Consider the following 21,738-nt stretch of genomic DNA (forward strand, 5'->3'; position numbering starts at 1 on the left):
TCTGGGGGCTTGTAACCCTATCCCAGTACAGTATGCATATCCCTGGTTACTAAAAAGTTCGAGCTTTTTTCATGTATGTAGTTGGCTATTCATGTTTCCTTCTGTAAAACGCCTGCTTCATAGTTTTCAGTCACGTGTGTGTGCTGCTATTTAAGCCTCTCTCAAATGCATTCAGCTTTTAAATGAACATATAACACATTCAATTAAGTGTATGGCTTAAGATTTGAGCGTAACTACCACCCAGACTGATAGAGAACATTTACAACCCACAAAAGGTTCCTTGTGCCCCTCCTCATGCAACGGTCTGCTCAGAGGTGACAGTTATTTCTGATTTCTATTAACAGTGATTCGTTTCATCTGTTCTTGAACTTCATCTAAATCGAATCATACATAGAGTCTTCTGGGTCTGGCTGCGAGACTCACCCATATTGGGGTATTTATCAGGAGTTTGTTTCATTGTCATGGAACATTTAATTATACGAATATGCCACGATTGATGAACACGTTGTTTCCAGTTTAGGGCTAATACAAACACAACTGCTTTTAACACGTTTGTGTGCATATGCACGCATTTCTCTTGGCAATACTAGGAGAGGAATTGCCAGGTCGAGGGGCAGACACGTGTAGCATTAGTAGATAATTGCTTCACGGTTTTCCAAATGGTTAAAACCCAATGCTCCCTCCCACCAGCGCTGCAGGAGAATTCCAGTTTCTCCAACTTCTCTCCAACACTTGGTGATGTCTTATTAAACGCTGGTGGTGGGTGTGCAGGCAGCTCTCACCGTGACCCTAATCTGCATTTCTCTGATTACTAACAAGGTTAAGCATTTTCTGTCTACTGTAGTTAACTGATCATTCATGTTTCCTTCTGTGAAATATCTGGTCATGTCTGTTTTCACTTTTCTAGTTGGTTGCTTGTATTTTGGTAATATTGAGGTGTTCTTTGCATATTCCGGACAGCAATCCTGTTTAATTAAACATATTGCTGGGCTTCCCTGGTGGCGCAGTGGTTAAGAATCTGCCTGCCAATGCAGAGGACACGGGTTCGAGCCCTGGTCTGGGAAGATCCCACATGCCGCGGAGCAACTAAGCCCGTGAGCCACAACTACTGAGCCTGCGCGTGTAGAGCCTGTGCTCCACAACAAGAGAAGCCACGACAATGAGAAGCCCACGTACCGCGATGAAGAGTAGCCCCCGCTCGCCGCAACTAGAGAAAGCCTGCGCACAGAAACGAAGACCCAACACAGCCAAAAATAAATAAATTAATTAATTAATTTATATAAAAAAACCTATTGCTAGTCTTTCTTCCCGGCTCTATTTCTACCTGTAGGGACTCTGTGTTTTTCCTCCAGTCTCCATGCAGAGACCATTTCAGCTGAAGCCCTGGGCCACTAGGGGTCAGCAGATACTTCCCAGGCTGCTCTGGGGTCAGCTCTCCCCTATCTCTCCGGATTTGTACGTTCTTATCATTTTTGGTCTCTGTATATTTTTTATTTTTCTTGCCAGCTCAGTTATAATTTTAGAGGTTTTTTCATACTTCATTCAGAATCTGTAGGGGTTTGTTTTAAGAAGGGTCACCAGGATATCTAATCAGCCACGTTGCCAGGGACGGATGTCTCCAGTTACTTTTGAATTTCCATGTTCTGACCACAAGGATCCTCCACAACAACCAGGCAGTGATCCTCGGAGCTCAGGTCCACAGACACAGATCAATAATAGGATGTTTGCTGGAAAAACAGCCCCCCAGGCCCCACCCTGAACTTGCTGAATCAGAATCTCCAGGGATGGAGCCCAGGATTTTCATTTTAGCAAGTGTTCCAGATGCTTTTCACATACTGAGAGAGTGCCTCTCCCAGAAGGCTGCTTGAATACAAAATTACATCCTTCAAAGTGGCTAAAATATCTACATGTAGAAGAATGAAGTTGGACCCCATCCTCACACCATACAGAAAAATGAACTCACAATGGACTATACACTTAAACATGAGAGCTAAAACTAAGAAACTCTTAGAGGAGAAAATATAGGAGTAAATGTACGTACTTTGGATTAGGCAAAGTCTTCTTAGGTGTGACACCAAAACCACAAGTGACAAAAGAAAAAAATAGATAAATTGGACTCCATCAAGATTTAAAACTTTTGCACTACAAACAATACCATCAAGAAAGTGAAAAGACAACCCACAGAATGGGAGACAATATTTGAAAATCATATGCCTAATAAGGGACTTGTATCTAGGCTATATAAGAACTCATAGCTCAATAATAAAAAGATGAAAAACTCAATTTTCAAATGGGCAGGAGGCCTGAATAGACACTTCTCAAATGAAGACATACAAATGGCCAACAAGCACATGAAAAGATGCTCAACTTCATCAGCCATCAGGGAAATGCAAATTAAAACCACCATGAGATACCACTTCACACACACTGGGATGGCTATAAAGACAGATAATAACAAGTGTTGGCAAGAACAGAGAGAAATTGGAGCCTTCAGACACTGCTGATGGAGATGTAAAAAGGTGCAGAAAACAATCCAGCAGTTCTTCAAAAGGTTAAACACAGAGTTACCATACGACCCAGCAATTCCACTCCTGTGTATACACCTAAAGAAATTAAAACATGTGTCCACACAAAAACTTGTTCACAAATGTTCATAGCAGTGTTTTCCGTAACAGCTGAAGAGTAAAAACAACTCACAAATGCCCCTCAGCTGATGAATGGATAAATAAAACATGGGACATCCCTACAATGGAATATTTTTCCTCAGTAAAAAGGAAAGAAGTACTGATATCCTACAACACGGATGGACCTGAAAATCTTATGCTAAGTGCATAAGATGCATAAGTGCATAAGTAACATTTTAAGAAGACAGTCACAGAAGGCCACATATTGTATGATTCCAATTATATGCAATGACCAGAGCAGGCAAATCCAGAGAGACAGACAGTAGATTACTGGTTGCTAACAGCTAGATGTCGGGGGGATGGGGAGTGATGGCTAATGGGTACAGGGGTTCTTTAGGGGGTAACAAAATGTTCTAAAATTAGTAAGAATGGTTGCACGACTGTGTGAATACACTAAAAACCAGTTAAGTTATATACTTTCAATGGATGAATTCTACGATATGGGAATTATATCTCAATAAAGTTGATATGGCTAGAAAGTTTATATTCATGCACCTTCCTCCATCACACACGGTGATCTCCAAGCTCTCGTGGCTTTGTAAAGAGCACATAAAGTTGTCACTGTGAATGACACCCTAATGCTGGCACATGTGCCTTTCAACCTCCCCATAAATCCCAGGCAGCAGGTTCAACGCACAGCACCTCATACCTGGGCCTGTGAGCAGGTCCCTGTTTGTTCTTCCTCTCCGCCTGGAGATCACTGGAGGGTCCGCTGTTTCTGAGAGTAGCTCAGTTAGTGATCCGCTGGCTATTTACATGTAAATTACACGTCAGTGTTGTCATTCCAACCTCCACCAGGGATCAGGTGGAAAAGATTTGCAAAGGCAACAAGAGCTTAACAGGAAAAACTGGACTTCACCACATGGGTATCACTAAAAACCAGCCTACAGTTGACCAGAAGTGACGGCTGTGAGCAGAGCTCAGCCCTCTTGCCTTGGGGAAGGAATGACCAGATTGGTAGGTCAGTAGCTTATTTGATGGCCCTGGATTGCAGGTGAAAAAAAAAATCAGGAAACTGTTTTGCTAAGGAAAGGTGCCTTATGTGACAACATGGATGTACTTCGAGGACATTATGCTCAGTGAAATCAACCAGTTACAGAGGACAAACACTGCGTGATTTCACTTATAGGCAGGATCTGAAATAGTCAAACTCAGGTGTTCCATGGTGGTCAGGTGGTTAGGATTCTGGGCCTTCATTGCCGTGGCCTGGGTTCAATCCCTGGTAGGGGAACTGAGATATTGCGAGCTGCTCGGCGTGGCCATAAAAACAAAAAAACAAAAAAACAGTGAAATAGTCAAAACTCATAGAAGCAGAGAGAAGACTGGTGGTTGCCAGGGGCTGGCGGAGGTGGGGTGGTTGCAGAGCTGCTGTTCCCTAGGTATAGAGTTTTAGTTGTGTGAGATGAATAAATTCTGGAGAGCTGCTTACAGCAGTGAGCCTGGAGTTAATACTATACGGTACACTGAAAAATGTAAGAGGGTAGACCGCATGTTAAATGTTCTTACCACAATTCTTTACAAAAGTAGGTAACAGGGCAGTATATACAATACAGTCTCATTGGTGTACTCATACCCACCTATCTATCCACCCGTCCGTTCATCCATCTGGCCATGCATTCATCCATCCATCCCTTCAAACTTTTAAATTTGGTTATCTCTAGTGAATGACAAATAAGGGAGGGTTTTATCGTGGCAAGGATGGGAGTTTCACTTCCCAAGCGATGGGCTTCAGAGGTATCGAGTTTTTTATAAGTAACATTTTAATAATAAAAACTATTTATAATTATATTTCAATTTTTTAATGGAAGCATATTCCATGATCAACTAATACGTCACTTTTTCTCATGCCTCTGAACTCTCATGTGGCTCAGAAGTCAGCCCCCAGGCCACCTTCACCTGCCCTAGGGGGTCTCCTGTGAGTCCTGGCCACATTTAAATTCCCTGTCACCAGCTCCCCTAGCCCTGGGCACACCTCCAGACTAGTCCTAACCACGCCCCTGTTCCCAGGAACCCTGTCTGACCCTCTAGGCAAAAAAGCGGAGCTGGCTGGGAGGGTGCGGGGCTGTTTCATGGGACCCAGGGTCAGGGATGGGTCTCAGGAACCATCAGAAATTAGGTGGTCTCTTTTTCTCTCTCGTTTCTGTCATCTTCTTTGTAAAATGTAAGCCTCATAAGGGTAGAGATTTTGTCCTTTTTTTCCTCTGTTACATCCCCAGTGCCCGGCACAGTAGGCAGTCAGTAAATACCTGTTGAATGAATGGGGCGGACACGTGTCTGCTTCTCTCTCGGTTCCTCCAGACAAACTTGCACTGCTCTCCTACGCACAGGCCAGACAGACCCCGACATCCTCTCCTTCCTCCAAGCCGCAGGAAGAGTGACCAGCTGCCCTCAGTTCTCTCTCCAAATTCCTGGGAGAGAGGAGCTGATTGGCCAGCTCAGAGTACAGGTGTAACCCTGGTCTCATCAGCAGCAGTTAGGTGCAGGTCCCACAGGAGAAACACCTGTGCAGGCTGCAGGGCGGGGACAGGCAGACACCCCAAAGGAGCCTCTGTACCGTCTGGATTTCCCACTGGTGGGGAGCAGGGAAGGGACGGGGACAACAAACACAGACGTGAGCCAGGGTGTCGGGTGGGAAGAGAGTTTGTGGTGACAACATGATGAAAGAGGCTGGAAATGAACGAGGGAGCTGCTTTAATGATGACAGCATCAGCGATTGTTCTCCTGCAAGTTACCTTAATCAGACCTCAGTGGTTAACTTCAAGCACAGCGGCTGATCTGGAAATTAACACATTTGCCCTCCAGCCACGGACTTTGCCTCTCCTGAGCCAGGAAGCCCCCAGCCAGGATCACTGCGGCTGGAACCGGATGCTAATACACTCCAGCCAGGCCTCCCAATTAGGCCGCGACCTGGAGCTGAGGGCTCCAATTAGAAGAGCCTAATTTGTCCCGGCAGCCTGCGACCCCGGAGCGGGGAAGCTTTGCTATGCAAAGCAGCGGGAGGGGCTGTGCGTCGCGGGGGTGAGATGAATACCATTTGCTCGTCGTTTCCGGGGGAGCTATCTACACGAGCGGGAGCGTGTTGGGCCAACCCGGCGGCGCGGCAGGGCCACCGCACTCCCGAGGGGCGCGCCCGGGACCGCGCGCCGGAGCGCATCTCAATGAAGCCCGCGCTGTCCCCGCGTCCAGGGCGGCGCGGAGCCCAACCAAGGCCCCGCCGCGGGGCATCCAGGATGCCAGGGGCTTCGGGACGCCGGGACGCGGCGGGGACGAGCTCCTCCAGGGTAAATGCAGGGCCCTTGGCAACCCCGACGGCGACGGAGGGAGAAGCAGGTGCCGCGCCGGTCATCACGTGGAGTTCTGGGACCAGCGAGTGACTCAGGTCCCGACCCCTGTTGCCACTTACCACGCACAGCCTTTCACAAGTTATTTGACTCCTCTGAGCCCCAGTTAACTCATCTAGGGATAAAAACAGCACTGACCTCAAGGGGAGCTGTGAGAATGTGATTGAGAAGGGCTGCATTTATTGAGCATGTACTGTGTGCCCTATTTTCAGCCTTGGTGTATGTATTCATCACTTCATCCCACAATATGAGCTTAGTATTGGCTAGGAGGCAGTGACTACTTGTTCTCATTTTACAAGGATCCAGAGGGGTGAAGCAACTTGCCCAAGGTCACACAGCAGCATGGGGACCTACACTCTTGGCAGGGACATCACCTGCCTCACAAAGGGGGCACAGAGCTGGCACAGCTGCTCTAACGGGGTGGGGCAGGTGGAGGGAGAGGAGGGGTAAAGGTGTGGGCAGTCCAGAGAGGAGTTCGTCCACAAAGTAAGCCTTGCTATGTGAACTAATTAAATGAGTGTTTGATGATGTCCTTGGCTAAAGATCTACATCCAAATGGTATTTCACTGAGTAAAGTGAAACCACATTCTCTGGTACCCGGAATGACACGCAGAGGGGTAGGCAGGCCTGTGTTGGCCACCTCCCCGCTTTTGTCTCCTGCAATCAGGGGGTGCCGGGTACAAGTGGGCAGAGTTTCATCACAGCAACCTGGCCCTGTGGTCTGTACCTGGGACTTCTCCTGGGGCCTCCCAGGGCCTGAGGAGGCTTAATGGGCAGGAGCCCGTTGTCAGGGGACTTTCAGGGTAGTTGCTGTTTTCCCTGTAGGGGTTGGGGGGAAGTGGGGCCTGGGCAGGGGAGGCCCTGATGGAGTTTCAGGAGGTGGCACCCGGTGCCTGTGCAGGGTGAGGAGAGAGAGAGTCGGGGGGCTGAGCCACGAGGCAGGGGGAGGCGCTGCCTCCGGAGAGAGGCCCAGCCCCGGGAGGTGCGAGGGCAGGCCCAGGGCTCAGTCTGAGGTGGCGGGGCAGAGGCAGGAGGGCAGGCCCGGAGGCCTGGCTCCAAGGACCCCAGCTGCCGGCTGGCACGTCACTGGCTACTGTGGCCAGCGCCAGGGTCAGATCTTTGCTGGAGGGATTCTGGGCTGCTCCAGGCTGGAAGGGGCTTTAGCCATTAGGCCTGGAGTCCCCGAGCTGCCCAGAGCCCAGAGGCTGGAGTCTTGGGCCCAGGCTGGCCTGGCCTGCTGAGGCCCGCAGGCAGAGAGCACCAGAGCACTGGGTTCGGGTGTGCCATGGGTCTGGGTGACCTTAGGCAAGTCACTTACCCTCTGTGGCTTTAGTGTTCTCTTCTGTCGATGGAGGGAATCACCCAAGTATCTTTCTAATGAGGTAAAAAAATAACTGGGTGGGGGGAGGGGGCTCATGAAAGAGGATCAAGAGCTCTGTCAGCCTAAGATGTCACTGTCCGGTCCCTCCAGGGTCTCCTCCTGCTGCTGTGGGCTCTGGGGGACCCAGAGGGGCTATTTCGGTGGGAGGTGAAGGCAGGCCTTCCGAGGGGCTCCAGCAAGTCTCAAGAAACAGCTAAGTGTGTCTAGAGCTGCCCTGACATGACAACCACTCACCACATGTGGCCATTTACATTTTTTTCTTTTATATAAACTTATTTAATTTATTTATTTTTGGCTGCATTGGGTCTTCGTTGCAGTGCGCGGGCTTCTCATCGCAGTGGCTTCTCTTGTTGCGGAGCACGGGCTCTAGGCACGCGGGCTTCAGTAATTGTGGCACGTGGGCTCAGTAGTTGTGGCTTGCGGGCTCTAGAGCGCAGGCTCAGTAGTTGTGGCTCATGGGCTTAGTTGCTCTGTGGCATGTGGGATCTTCCCAGACCAGGGCTCGAACCCGTGTCCCCTGCATTGGCAGGTGGATTCTTAACCACTGCGCCACCAGGGAAGTCCCTACTTTTTTTTTTTTTAAAGCAAATTTATTTTTCCCACAGATCAATTTCAATTACCAAGGAAATATTGAATTTTTTTTTTTTTTTGGCCACACCGCTTGGCATGTGGGATCTTAGTTCCCCAGGCAGGGATTGAACCCAGGCCCCCTGCATTGGAAGCATGGAGTCTTAACCATTGGACCACCAGGGAAGTCCCCATTTACATTTAAATTAGTGAAAATTAAGGACAATTTTTTTTGTGACAATTTTTAAAACATCTTCTCAGTCGCAGTGGCCATGTTCCCTGTGCTCAGCAGCTACCTGCAGCTCGTGCCGTGCTGGACGGTCAGAGAGCGTGCCCCTCATTCCAGAGAGTTCTACCGGACAGGCTGCTCTAGAGACAGCGGCTTTGGTAAAACTACATTTGCTGAGAGCACAGCCTGTGCCAGGCTCTGTGCTGAGTGCTTTACCAGCGTCATCCCATTTAGTCCCAAAGCAACCCCGTGAGGCAGGGACTGTCATTACCCCATTTTAGTTGTGAGAAACGAGGGGCTCCGAGGATCGGCTGACAATCCCAGGGTGCACAGCACATTGATGCTGGAGCCACACCGCATCCCAGGTCTGACCTGGTCCGCGGCGCTCTACTTGACTGCTTTCCTGGACTTTGCCTGTCCTGTGCTCCCAGACCCCCAAACGAGGCAACCTTCCTGCCACCCCACCTTCAGGACACACGAGACTGCACTCAGCACTCTTTATTGGCTTGGCTGAGTTTCCAGAAGGTCGGGGAGAAGGAGTAACTTTGTTTCCCTGGGGGACGCTGCTTGCTCTTAACCCATCAGGGAACTTTCTTGGGCAGGGGATTAATGATCCCACTCTCTATGTATTCAAAGACCGTGTACGGGTCCTGGTCCCCGTTGAGGGTGATGGCCCGCCCATAGAACTCCTCCAGCTCAGCGGAATTCCTGTAGAACAGGTCCGTTCTGAGCTTGATCTGCTCTTCGGAATCCTTTGGGCTCTGCAGGAGACGGGCCTGGATTTCCGTGGTCGGAGGTGGCTTGTACATGAGGTGGTACCTGCGAGAGGAGGGGAAGCAGGTGACCCCTGGTCCAGCTCAGAGGACAGGGGAGAAGGGGGCCCTCTGTCCTACTGCCAAGCAAGCCGGTCACCATCAGCACCGCCACCAAACATTTACTCTGCACCAGCTGTGTGCACACCCTCAGCTGGGCCCGGGAGCCGCAGAGAGACCCAAAGCCTAGGCCCTGCCCAGGAGAGAAGAATGCAGATCAATAATAGGACAGAATATAGTAATATACCGAGGGCCAAATCCCTTTCTTTCTGTCATTCCCTTCCTTTCTTCTTTCTTCTCTTCCTCCTTCCAAACAATATTTATCAGCTGCTATATATGCCTGGCACACACTTGCTATTGACAACGCAGTGGCCCGCAAGGCAGTTGCCTCTGGCTTTATGGAGCTCACAGTCTGATGGGGGATGGGACATTATAACACCAAGTGTGAGCAGAGATGACAGGAAGTGCCACCATTACTGTTGGAGAGACCCCAGGGGCATGGCAGCGTGAAGGTCATTGTACTTGACACAGGTCAGAGAAAAGATGTCCCCTAGCAGCAAGGCGACAGATCAGACTTATAGTTTAGGAAAATCCTGGTATTTCCTTCGTGCCCCTCGTCACTCCCTACTGAGAAACGTGGTCTGGTGACCAAGAAACAGGGTCTTGATTACTGGGAAGATGGAAGCTTCTACCTCTTTGCAATCGCAGAGACTATAAATTGTACTTCAACACCAACACAGTGATTGTACTTGGTCAGATGCAGAATAAAACTCAGGATTTACCCCCGTAGCTGTGGGAGGGCTCAGAGGTGAACTGGTTCCCGAGGGGACGCGTCTGTACAGCAACCACGTCTGGGACGTACTGTGGTGACAGCAGAGGCCTGGAGCGCCATTTCACACGCTGGGGTCAGAGCCGAGCCCAGGACAGAGCCGGCAAACATTTCAACAACAGCTGTAGAGCCCCGGACATTAATTTTCTTGCTGCTCTTCCAGGAAAAGAGGGCCGACAGAAAGCGCAGAGGAGCTAGCTGGGGGAACCCCCTTTCTAGAGTCTTCTGTCAGTCGTCACTGGCGTCATCCCTGGAGCAGCCCCACCCTGGCATTGGTCAGCTACATGGAGAGAGGGGGTCCCTGGTGGGGCATGGCCCCTGGAGCCCTCAGAGGGCTGCCCACTGGGAGCCTGGCACAAACCTTTCTCCTGTGACAGGGTCGGTTCTTCTCAGGGTCAGCCGCTCAATGATGGAATCGAATGGCACATTCAGGAAAAACACCCTACGAGGAAGAACAAGCACCACGGTCAGCTGGAGGGAACCGCAGGCTGGACTCGTCCGAGACCAGGGTGGGCATCAGCCCCCAAGAGCGGGTGGAGCCTCGGTGGGCATCACTCAGGGCTCGGGGTATCAGGCTCTGGACGGCCACCAGGGAAAGATGCAGGCAGGGCCTCCCTGCTGTGGAAGCTCTCCGCACCCTGATTCAGGGACGGCGCCCAGCGCCCATCACTCCCAGGGGTCGGGGGGGACTCTCTGGGGGGGGCATCACTCAGGTGAGCTTCGGGGAGCAGACGCCCCATCCTTGTGGCAGGACAGAGTGTTCTCTGGAGTCACACAGACTTGGGTTAGAACCTCACCTCCACCATGGACCTGCTGGGTGACCTTGGGCCACTAACACAACCTCTCTCAGACTCAGTTTCCTCACCAGCAAAATGGGTCCAGTGATAGTTGCTGGTGTTGAAGATGTAAGGAAATGAAGCATGTGACAAGCTTAGTGCAGGGCTTATGCGTCCTGGGCGCTCAGACACGGCAGCCAGTGTAGAGATTGAATCACATTTCTTACTGGAGTCCCCTCCCGAGGGTCCGGGCTCCCTGGCTGCCTGCGCCCCCCTTAGAGAGGCAGGGCTGCTGGCCTCAGCTTCCTCACTTTCTCTTTCACAGAGGAGTCCTGGACCCAAGGGAGCAGGACCCTCGAAATCAATAGTCCCAGCAGAAAAGACACAGCCCTCGCTTCTGATAACTCAGGACTCCGCCTGGGCCTGCCTGAGAAACCACCTCCTGAACCCCTAGTTCAAATGGTCTAATCCCCTCCCTCTTTGGCGGTGGAAGTCTTTCTTTCTTTTTCCTTTTTTAATTTTTATTGGAGTAGAGTTGATTTACGGTGTTGTGTTACTTTCTGCTGTACAGCAAAGTGAATCAGTTATACATATATCTATTCTTTTTTAGATTCTTTTCCCATATAGGTCATTACAGAGTATTGAGAAGAGTTCTCTGTGCTATACAGTAGGTCCTTATTAGTTATTTATTTTATATAGAGTAGTGTGTATATGTCAATCCCGAACTCCCAATTTGTGCCTCCCCTCCTTTCCCTGCTGGTAACCATAAGTTTGTTTCCTACATCTGTAACTCTATTTCTGTTTTGTAAATAAGTTCATTTGTACCATTTTTTTTAGATTCCACATATAAGAGATACAATACGATATCTGTCCTTGGGAAGCCTTTCTTTATATAAAACCTGAGGAGAGAGGTTCCCAATCAGGGCTGATTTTGCCCTGAGAAGCTATTTGGCAACATGTTTGTGGCTGTCACAAGGGGGGGGCCGGGGGGAGTGCTACTGGCATCTAGTGGGTGGAGACCAGGGGTACTGCTCAGCACCTCACTCTGTGTAGGACAGGCCCTCCCACAAAGCGTTACCGCCCCGTGTCAGTCGGGAGGCAAATGGAACCGGTGGGAGGTGCCACCGCTCTGGCTGGGGTCCGGCTGGGGGAAGCGGGTCGAGGTGAAGGACCAAGTGTTCTGGCTCTTCCCCACAGATCTAATCCAGGGCCTGTCTTCTGGCATCAAACCATCTCAGTTTGTTTTTTAAAAAAATAAGTTCTGGAATATTCTATGGCTCACTTACTGTTTATTCATTACTTTAATTAATTCATGCCTGTGTTTACTGAGTGTCTGCTGTGTGCCAGGCTCTGCAGTGAGGCCCTGTGTTTACCAACCCATCGTATGGGACTGAGACAGGACATTGAACAGAGTTGTCATCTCGGACGTCAGCGTCCCGTGACTGATGCAACTTCCAGTGGGGACAACATCCGGGACAGCAGTAGCGGTGACAGCCTCACTGCACCCAACACCTTGTTCATGTCACTTCCGAGTAAGAAATTCAGGCGAAAAGCACCTCTAAGTGTAAGAAAAACTTACTCAGCGATTTCCCGCCTTCACAATTGGGTGGGAGTCTTTTTAGGATGGATCCTCTGTCTCCTCCTAAGTTAGTGAACAAGAAGCCTTCACCGGCATCCCAGGAATTCACCAGATGTGTTGATCAGGCCGCCAAGAGGCCAAGCTTTAGTGGGTCCAGTGGCACATTGGTCCCCATGGGCCCTGGACCAGCCTCTTGGGCTCAGGTGCCACCCCTAGGGCCAGAGCAATGACCAGCCCCCAGCCAGTGTCCTGACACCCGGAAGGCACTCAGGAAAGGAAGGAATAAATGAATAAGTGGTACACCATTCTAGTGCTCTATTTATATAGTCTTTCTGCCTCCTGCCTGACTTTCCTCCATCCCAGCCAAAAAACTCAACCAACTGGTGGAGCTGAGAATGATGCTAAATTCCAGGGTTGGAAGGGATCAACGTTTCCCTAATTCCCAGGGACCAGGTGCATCAGAATCCCGTTGGGAGACTGTGACCCTGCTGGGTGCCAACACCCTGGCCCAGAAATGCTGATTCAGCAGACATTGGAGGGCGCCCAGTATTCCCCCCTCCCCACCACCCAGTGCCTGGAATCCGCTGCCTTGGAGAACACCTGGGCCAGGCACTCTTGAAGGTCCTGTGACCCCTGGAAATTAGACACAAACTATGGAGTACGTGTCATTTTGGGGAGGGGATAGATCCATGTTTCACAACAGATTCTCAAAAGGGTCCTGGTTCTTAAAAATGGTTAGGAGTCACTGGTCCGAGTTTCACAGGGCAATGAAGGATGCGGCCACGGACGACTGTGAGGAGGTGGCAGAGCTGGGCCGCCCCAGGTGCCACACTCTGTCCTCACACTCACTGCTTCCCGGCGATTTTCCTGAGCCCCTCTGGGGAGCCACCCCGATGCCCACTTATCCCTGTGACTTGTTTGGAGTTATCTCATCCCCGGGCTGTGGGGCTGGGCGTGAGGGAGGCCCAGGTGTGGCCAGTTTGAGTGCCAGCTCCTCCTGGCCACAGGAGTTGGGTCAGGGTGCAGACTGATCCAAGCCAGGCCAGTGAGAGGCTGCCCCAAGGCTTGCCAGAGAGAAAGCAGCTTCACTTTTTCTGGGGCTGCTAAGCTGTTGGCACGGGAGCCTGGGGTTGCCTGGGGCCTGCACCCAGAGACAGCCTACCTGAGAATAAAGCCCACCCCGAGAGAGCAGAGAGATGGTGAGAGACACTGTTTGGGGCCCTGGATCAAGCTGTACCTGAAGCCAAACGCCCCTCAATGTTTCCCCGACATGAATACATAAATCTCTTTTGCATAAACCAGTTTGAGCTGGGTTTCCTGCAATTGTTATCCAAAGGCCATCTACTACATCTAGTCTCTCCAATGCCACTTGCTTCTGGAAAACGTGTAAATTAAAAAAAAAAAAAAAGAGTCAAATGTGAGCCAAATGCTCTTCTTCAAGACCAGCGTCTCCCAGGCTTCCCTGGTGGCACAGTGGTTAAGAATCCACCTGCCAATGCAGAGGACATGGGTTCAAGCCCTGGGCCGGGAAGATCCCACATGCTGTGGAGCAACTAAGCCCATGTGACACAACTACTGAGCCTGCGCTCTAGAGCCCGTGAGCTACAACTACTGAGCCCACGTGCCACAACTACTGAAGCCCGTGCGCCTAGAGCCCGTGCTCCGCAACAAGAGAGGCCACTGCAATGAGAAGCCCACACACCACAGCGAAGAGTAGCCCCCACGCATCGCAACTAGAGAAAGCCTGCGTGCAGCAACGAAGACCCAACACAGCCAAAAATTTTAAAAAAGACCAGCGTCTCCCACTGACTTTCTTCTCGTTCTCTCTTTTTTGCCCACACTGTTTGCTGAGGCTCACTCCTGCCCAGTTGCCAAGAAGCCCTTTGCTGGTAGCTGATGAAAGCTGCAGCCTCCCCTCCACGAAGTGAGCACAGCCTGGGGTGTGGGCGGGAGCCATGAAAATCCACCTCTTCCCCCGCACACATTCTCGACAATGATCTCCATTCCCCACGTGCCTCAAAATAACAGCCACCAAATAAAACATGCGAGATCAGGAGCATCTGAACACGGGGAGCACAGATGTTTCAATGTGCTTTCATCTCTTACACTCCAAACATGCCTGCCCCCCCTCACACCCCCAGAACTTGAGAGGCCCAACAGCAACACCAAAACGTGGCTGTCACCGCAGCTGGCGGTTGACGGTGCCGCTCCGGATGGATGCCGACGCCGGTAGAAAGGGAGCCAGTTTGGAAATCCGTGATAATGGATGCTGCTTCATAAACAAAGGAGCCCCAACTGAAAGATTTTTAACCCAGCATATCAAGATCGCTTGTCGTCATTCAAGGGAATGGCTTGTGAAAGGCTGGCGAGATCAGAAGCCCAAGGACACCAAATTGGTACTTGAAACACGTCGCTGGGAAAAGCCTCGCTGGGGAGGAGCTGTGTGCTTCCATGCTGGAAGCTTCTGATTAGCCAGGCTCAGGGCGACCTGGTGCCACAGCCAGGTGGCGGGGAGAGTGGGGAGCCCACTCAGCTCTGCTGCCCTGTGCGTGCCCCACCTGCCGGTTTTGGGTACTATGCTACTCATTTACAGTAGCAGCCAGGAAAGACAGAATGTGAAAGCAGAGAATACTCAAAGCAGGGCGCACCGGGCAGAGACACCCCTGGTATACGTGCTTGGGTTCACCAGGGGAGGGAGCTACACCTGCCTTGGGGTTTGCAGAATTTCAGGCTGGTGGCTGCCTCAGGAGGGAGCTGGAAGGTACCTCTGATCCCTCGCTACTCAAAGTGGGGTCCCTGGACCAGCCGCGCCAGCGCCAGCTAGGGACTTAAGCCCCACCTCCCACCCACCGAGTCAGAGTCTGCGTTTTAACAGTGATTTGTATGCACATCGAGGTTGGAGAAGTGCCACTCTGATCCTGTGTTTCCCAGATTTGTCTGACGTTGAGGATCATCTGGAGGGCTTGTCTAAAATACAGATTCCGACCTGAAACTAACACAGTATTGTAAATCATCTATTCTTCAAAAAATAATTATTAAAAAACAGAACAAAACAAAACATTCCAGGCACCCCTCCCAGAGCTACCAAGCCAAAACCTCCAGGGGTGGGGCTGGGAGACCTGTGTTTGTAAGTCAGCAGCTCAGGTGAGTCTCATGCTCGGGCAGGTATGGGAAGCATGGCTGTAATCCCAGGTCTCACCTTGGCCAAACCTTGGAACCAGAAGGGGAGCTTTGAGAATACTGAGGCCTGAGCCCCACCCCTACAGATTCTGCTATAATTGGCCCAAGGTGAGGCCTGGGAGTGGAGATTTTTTTTTTTTTTTTTTTTTTAAGTTTAAGCTAACTTTTATTTATTTATTTATTTATTTTTGGCTGTGTTGGGTCTTCGTTTCTGTGCGAGGGCTTTCTCTAGTTGCGGCGAGCGGGGGCCACTCTTCATCGCGGTGCGCGGGCCTCTCACTACCGCGGCCTCTCTTGTTGCGGAGAACAGGCTCCAGACGTGCAGGCTCAGCAATTGTGGCTCACGGGCCCAGTTGCTCCGCGGCATGTGGGATCCTCCCAGACCAGGGCTCGAACCCGTGTCCCCTGCACTAGTAGGCAGACCCTCAACCACTGCGCCACCAGGGAAGCCCCGGAGTGGAGATTTTTAAAAGCTCCCCAAGTGATTGTTGTATGCAACCAACTTTGAGAACCACTGCGCTGATTGAATCGCTCAGTGTACAAGACGGGGAAACTGAGTCCCAGAGGGGAGAGGGCTCACACTCTGTCACCCAGGGCACTGATGACAGACAGTGAATGACAGCTGGGATCTCCTGACCCACCCCCATTATGACCCCTCTGATCATACTGCCTGGGGCTCTGTCTGGGGAGCAAAGGAAGCCTTCCTCCTCAAAGGCCTTGAAGCTCACCCCCTGCTCCAGAGCTAAACTCACTGGGGACAGAGGGATAGAATTTTCTCTGGACCCATGGATAGATTTGATAAATTGAGAGATATGACATACAATAACCGGCTTTAAATAAATATCATGTCCAGTTCTGCCCAGAGGCAGGGGTCTGCCCTTATTAGCCTCTTGATCTCAACCAATAAGTCTCTACTCTGTGCAAAACTCCATACAAAGCACCATGATGTAAGTACAGTGAGATATCACTTCACACACATCAGGATGGTTATTATCAAAAGAACAGCAAAGGGACTTCCCAGGTGGTCCAGGCTTAAGACTCCGTGCTCCCGAGGCAGGGGGCCTGGGTTCCATCCCTGGTCAGGGAACTAGATTCCGCACGCGGCAACGAAGGATCCCGCGTGCCGCAAACTAAGACCCGGCGCAGCCAAATAAATAAATAAATATTTTAAGAAACAGCAAATAACAAGTGTTGGCTGGTGAGGATGTGGAGAAAGTGGAACACTCGTGCACTGCTGGTGGGAATGTCAAATGGTGTAACAAGCGATCCAGCTGTTTCACCTCTGATACACACGCAAATAAGGGAAAGCGGAGATCGGAACAGATATGTGCACACCCAAGTTCACGGCAGCATTACTCACAACAGCCAAAAGGCAGAAATAACCCAAATGTCCATCAGTGGATGACTGGACAAATAAAACGTGACATATACTCACAATGGAATATCTTTCAGCCTTAAAAAGGAATGAAATCCTGACACCTGCTACAACATGGATGAACCCTGAAGACATTACACTAAGTGAAATAATCAGACACAGAAGGACAAATATTGTATGATGGCACTTATATGAGGTATCTAGATTAGTCAAATTCATAAAGACAGAAAGTAGAATAGTGGGGGAATTTCCTGATGGTCCAGTGGTTAGGACTCAGCGCTTTCACTGCAGGGGACCCGGGTACGATCCCTGGTGAGGAAACTAAGATCCCGCAAAGCCAAGCAGCTCGGTCAAAAAAAAAAAAAGAATGGTGGGAGCCAGGGGCTGGGGTGAAGGGGAAATTTGGAGTTGTTGTTTAGTGGAGATGGAGTTTCAGTTTGGGAAGATGGAAAAGTGCTGGGGATGGATGGTGGTGATGGTTGCACAAGGAGAATGTACTTAGTACCACTGAACTGTACACTTAAAGATAGTTAAAATAGGGGACTTCCCTGATGGTTCAGTGGTTAAGACTCCAGGTTTCCACTGCAGGGAGGCATGGGTTCGATCCCTGGTGAGGGAGCTAAGAGTTCACATGCCGTGTGGCATGGCCAAAAAAAAAAGGTTAAAATAGTAAATTTTATGTTATGCATATTTTACCACAATAAAAAATAAGCACAACGGTGTGTTTAATAGACATTATGATGAAGGTAGGAGGAGGGGTGGATTTCTAGCCTTGAATAAATTTACAATTTAATTAGGTTCTTAATATACATATGTATACAAATAAATGGATGGACCAAAAAATATGAACCATATAATAGTACTAATTCTATACTAATTATAAGGTCAATGCTATACATACTCAGAAAATAGAAAAGGAAAGAATAGAACTTAATTTATTAGGTTGCCTTTCCCTGATACCAAAAACCAGACAAAGACACTACAAGAAAACTATAGACCAATATCCCTCATGAATACAGATGCAAAAATACTCAATAAAATATTAGCAAATTGAACCCAGCAATACATAAAAAGAATAATACATTACAATAAATGGGGTTTAGCCTAGTAATGAAAATCTGGTTCGATATTTGAAAATCAATCAATATAACCATATTATTAGACTAAAGAAGAAAACTATATAATCATCTCAATAGATGTAGGAAAGCATTTAACACAATTTTATATCAATTCCTGATAAATATTCTAAGCAAACTAGAAATAGAAGGTAACTTCCTCCTCAGTCTAATAAAAGGTATTTACCAAAAAATTCCAGCTAACATCAAGACTGAATGCTTCCCCCTTAAGATTGGGAACACAGCAAGGACGTCCATTTTCACAACTCCTATTCAACATCTTACTGGAAGTCCTGGATAGTGCAATATATCAAGAAAAGGAAATAGCAAGCATACAAATGGAAAGGGAAGAAATAAAATTGTGTTATTTGCAGATGACATGATCATCTAATTCAAAGCCCCAAAGAATCATCAAAAAAGCCACTATAACTAATAAGTAGGTTTAGTGAATTCACAGACTACAAAATCAATAAACAAAATATAAACCAACTTTTCAAGACACTAGCAAAAAACAACTGGAAATGGAAATTTTAAAGTACCATTCACTATAATATAAAAATGAAATACTTAGGTTTAAAGCTAGCAAAATATGTATAAGATCTGTCTGATGAAAATTACAAAACACTGGTGAAAGAAATCAAAGACTTAAATACATATGGGGAGCTATACCATGTTCATGGACTCAGAGACTCAATAGTGTTAAAATGTCAATCCTACTAGATCTGCAGATTCAATGCAATTCTAACCAAAATTACAAGAAGGTGTTTTGAAGATTCCACACAAGTTAATTCTCAAATTTATATGGAGCGTTTTTCTGGAAAAGAATTAGAATCACTAAAAAACGTTGAAAAAGCAGAATAAATTGATTTTGAGGCTTACTACAAAGCCACAGTAGTCAAGACAGTATGAGTGTTAGTGAAAGGCTAGACACAATGGATTAAAGAGTCTGGAAGTTGACTCATACAAATATGACCAATTACTTTTCAACAAATGTACCAACACAATTCAATGGAGAAAGATGGTTTTTTCACCCAGTGTTGCTGGAATAATTAGACGTCCATATGCAAATAATGATAATAATAATAATAATCTTGACCCATACCTCACACCATACACAAAATTTAAATCAAAATGGATCATGGACCTACATATAAACCTGAAACAATTAAACTTCTGGAAGAAAATGTCTGTGACTTTGGGTTAAAGAGTTCCTACATATGACACCAAAATCATGACACATAGATTTTTAAATTGATAAATTAGATTTCATTAGAAATCTAAAAATTAAAAACTTCTGCTCTTCAGAAGACCTTAAGAAAATGAAAGAGATGCCATAGGCTGGGAGAAAATATCTATGAAATCTATATCTGATAAAGGATTTGCATCCAGACTACGTACAAATGTGAATTACACACACAACTAATGACATAAAGGAGGACACACAAATAGATCCCTTAGTACCTTGTGTTTCCAAATTTGATATTCAAATTGGGAAAGTCTGGTCCAGGAAAACAGTTTCCTGAAAAAGGCTCAAACGACTCCTCCTTCCCCAGTTCCTTCAAAGCCCGGAAGGAAGGCAGTGGCACCATCCACACTTTAAACCAAGACTCAGCCTCTGCCATGCGCAGCCCTTTTTCGGGGCTAGAGCGTAGGCAGCAGTGGCTCTCAAGCTTTGATATAATCAAGGGGTCTTCTCTCAAGGGGAACTTTGCAATGACCGCCACTGAAGCAGGGAATCAGAGAGAAAGGAGAGCCACCAAGAAAAAAGGCCAAGTGACACTGTACAGTAGAATGGTCTGCTCACCTTTAAAATGTGCGCCCCTGACACATCAGAGAGGTGAGGCAACATCAAAGCTACTGCAAAATAGTCCTCATATGACTACAACAAGTGGGGCCATTGGATAGCACAAAGCGGGAGTAACCATTGTTACAGACGCGTCAGGACAAGGCCTCCGCCTAGTCCAAGGGCAGGGAGAGGTCGCATCGTGTCTAGAGGTGACTGCATTTGCGGACGGCAGTGAGGGATGGGCAAGCTGTTAGAGGACTCTAATGGGAATGAAAGATGACCGGAGCTGAGGATGGCAGGACTTGGGAGAGAGTGGTTAGAGGGAACAAGTGAATTATGCACAGACTATCAAAAAAAACAAAAAATAAGAACTGGGTCAGCTGCAGAAGAATCCACACCTCTGGGGACACTGCAGGAGGAGCTGTCTGAGGACAAGCGCCGGGCTGCCTTGTCTGTGCTGCAACCTTCGTGCGGGGATGTGGTGAGGGCTGAATAAACGTGCAGCGAATGAGTGGGTTAGCACGTGAGGGAACCAGCTGTGATGCCGTGGAAGGCCCTATTCCATCTCACAGGGACGGGCCCCGTCAGCTCTCTGGGATCGGCCCCCGGGTCCACCCAGTCACAGGTGCAGGTTGATTCCCATCACAGAATGCCATGCTGGACAGAGTTTAGATGCAAGTCCCCCCTGGAGACCGGAAAAGGCCCTGGCCAGAGTTTTAAATTTTTTACTATGTGTCTTTTTTACTCTGACAAGAGTACAATTTGAAAACAAAAGGCCAAACGTCTCAACCTCATTTTAAACCCCCTGCGCGCAGCATGCCTCCTGCCCTCGGGTAGCCGCTGCAGGGTCCCCTCCCCGCCCGCTCCCCACTCCTTAAGGAGACAAGGCTCCCGCTGGCCATTTCTTGTTTAAAACTGTGCATAATTGATAGTGGCAAATCTACACTGCCCACGTCTAAAATCTCTCCAGGGGCAGGAAGGACAGTCTCCACGACTGCCATTAACTGGGAAATTAACGAGCACGCCTGGCGGTTCAGCACGCGCTGTGCAAAGTGCAGCAGTCCGGTGTAAGGACAATGACCCCAGGTTCAAATTCCGGCATAATCGGTCTCCATCTGAGAGTCCTCGAAAAATTTCTGCCTCCATCACCACTGGGAAGAAAGAGAGAAGTTCCTCTGCACACGGCCACCCAGACACTTCCTACACGATCATGAAATGCACATCATTGGAAGTCAGAAAGTTCTGCAAACTTTTCCCAAAGAGAAAGGCAGATGAGTTTAAGGCAAAAAAATGACAGTGGACAAGTGGAAAGCAAGCCAGACCTACACTCCAGGACTAGCCAGTCTCTGCCAACTCGGGGCGCCAGCTATACCAGTGGCTCTCAGACTGGACGTGTGTGGACACAGGAGGACTCTAAAAATTCTGGCTTTCCCCGGGTCCGGGCAGGCCCGGTGTCCAAACTCTCGCAACACCGCCCTCTCCCCGCATCTCTCGTGCCCACACAAGATCAGCAAGTCAGCCATCAGTGCAGGGCAATCACCCGGGCGGGGCCAAAACGGCTCTCAGGGGCCACTGGGCACCTACACTCATCACTGCCTTTCCCTTGGTCGTCCTTCAGCTCCGTGTCTGTGTTTGAGGGGGCCTGGCTCACCACCCAGCTGGTCTTCTTCTGTGTGAGAAGTTCCTGTGTGTTCGTGGAAACGTGTCTTCCCTGTGCGCTGGCCAGAAGCCACACCGCGCCTTCTGTCTTGCGCTCAGAGCACCTGCAGCCACCAGCACCTGGCTGCCTTGGGGTCCCCCCGAAAGTGGGAACACTGATCAACGCTGGTCAACCGTGAAGCATGCCGGTGTGGACACCAGTTCAGTCCCAAAAGGACGACTGGGCTGGTGAACATTTTGTCAGTGCCCCGTGGTCTGGCCAACATCCGATGGATGCTCCATCAGATCCCCCCCTTCAAGAAAGAATTTGTGTCTCAGCTGTAAGGGGCAGGGTCAGCTGACAGCCTCCAGCTGTAAATATCTTCCAGGGACTTGAACCCTACGTTCTTTTTTTTTTTTTTTAACATAGTTACTGAGATATAATT

General features: G+C 49.1%; 1 protein-coding gene across 5 annotated transcripts in view; it reads right to left on the reverse strand.

The window, feature by feature from the left end:
- Positions 1-8,669: 8,669 nt before the first annotated feature.
- AK8 (adenylate kinase 8) overlaps positions 8,670-21,738 on the reverse strand; it is a 133,182-nt gene continuing 120,113 nt past the window's right edge. For 4 of the 5 annotated variants that reach the window (XM_036856353.1, XM_036856355.1, XM_036856357.1 and 1 more), the window contains 2 exons: positions 10,205-10,285; positions 8,687-9,021 (listed from right to left, as the gene is read on the reverse strand). In XM_036856353.1, coding sequence (XP_036712248.1) covers positions 8,784-9,021; positions 10,205-10,285 — 319 coding nt within the window. In that variant the 3' untranslated portion in view covers positions 8,687-8,783. Of the gene's footprint in view, positions 9,022-10,204; positions 10,286-21,738 lie in introns of all 5 variants that reach the window. The other variant, XM_036856352.1, reaches the window with a different exon arrangement.

This window comes from Balaenoptera musculus, chromosome 6 (assembly GCF_009873245.2).
Source record: "Balaenoptera musculus isolate JJ_BM4_2016_0621 chromosome 6, mBalMus1.pri.v3, whole genome shotgun sequence".
In the NCBI taxonomy this organism is placed as follows: domain Eukaryota; kingdom Metazoa; phylum Chordata; class Mammalia; order Artiodactyla; family Balaenopteridae; genus Balaenoptera; species Balaenoptera musculus.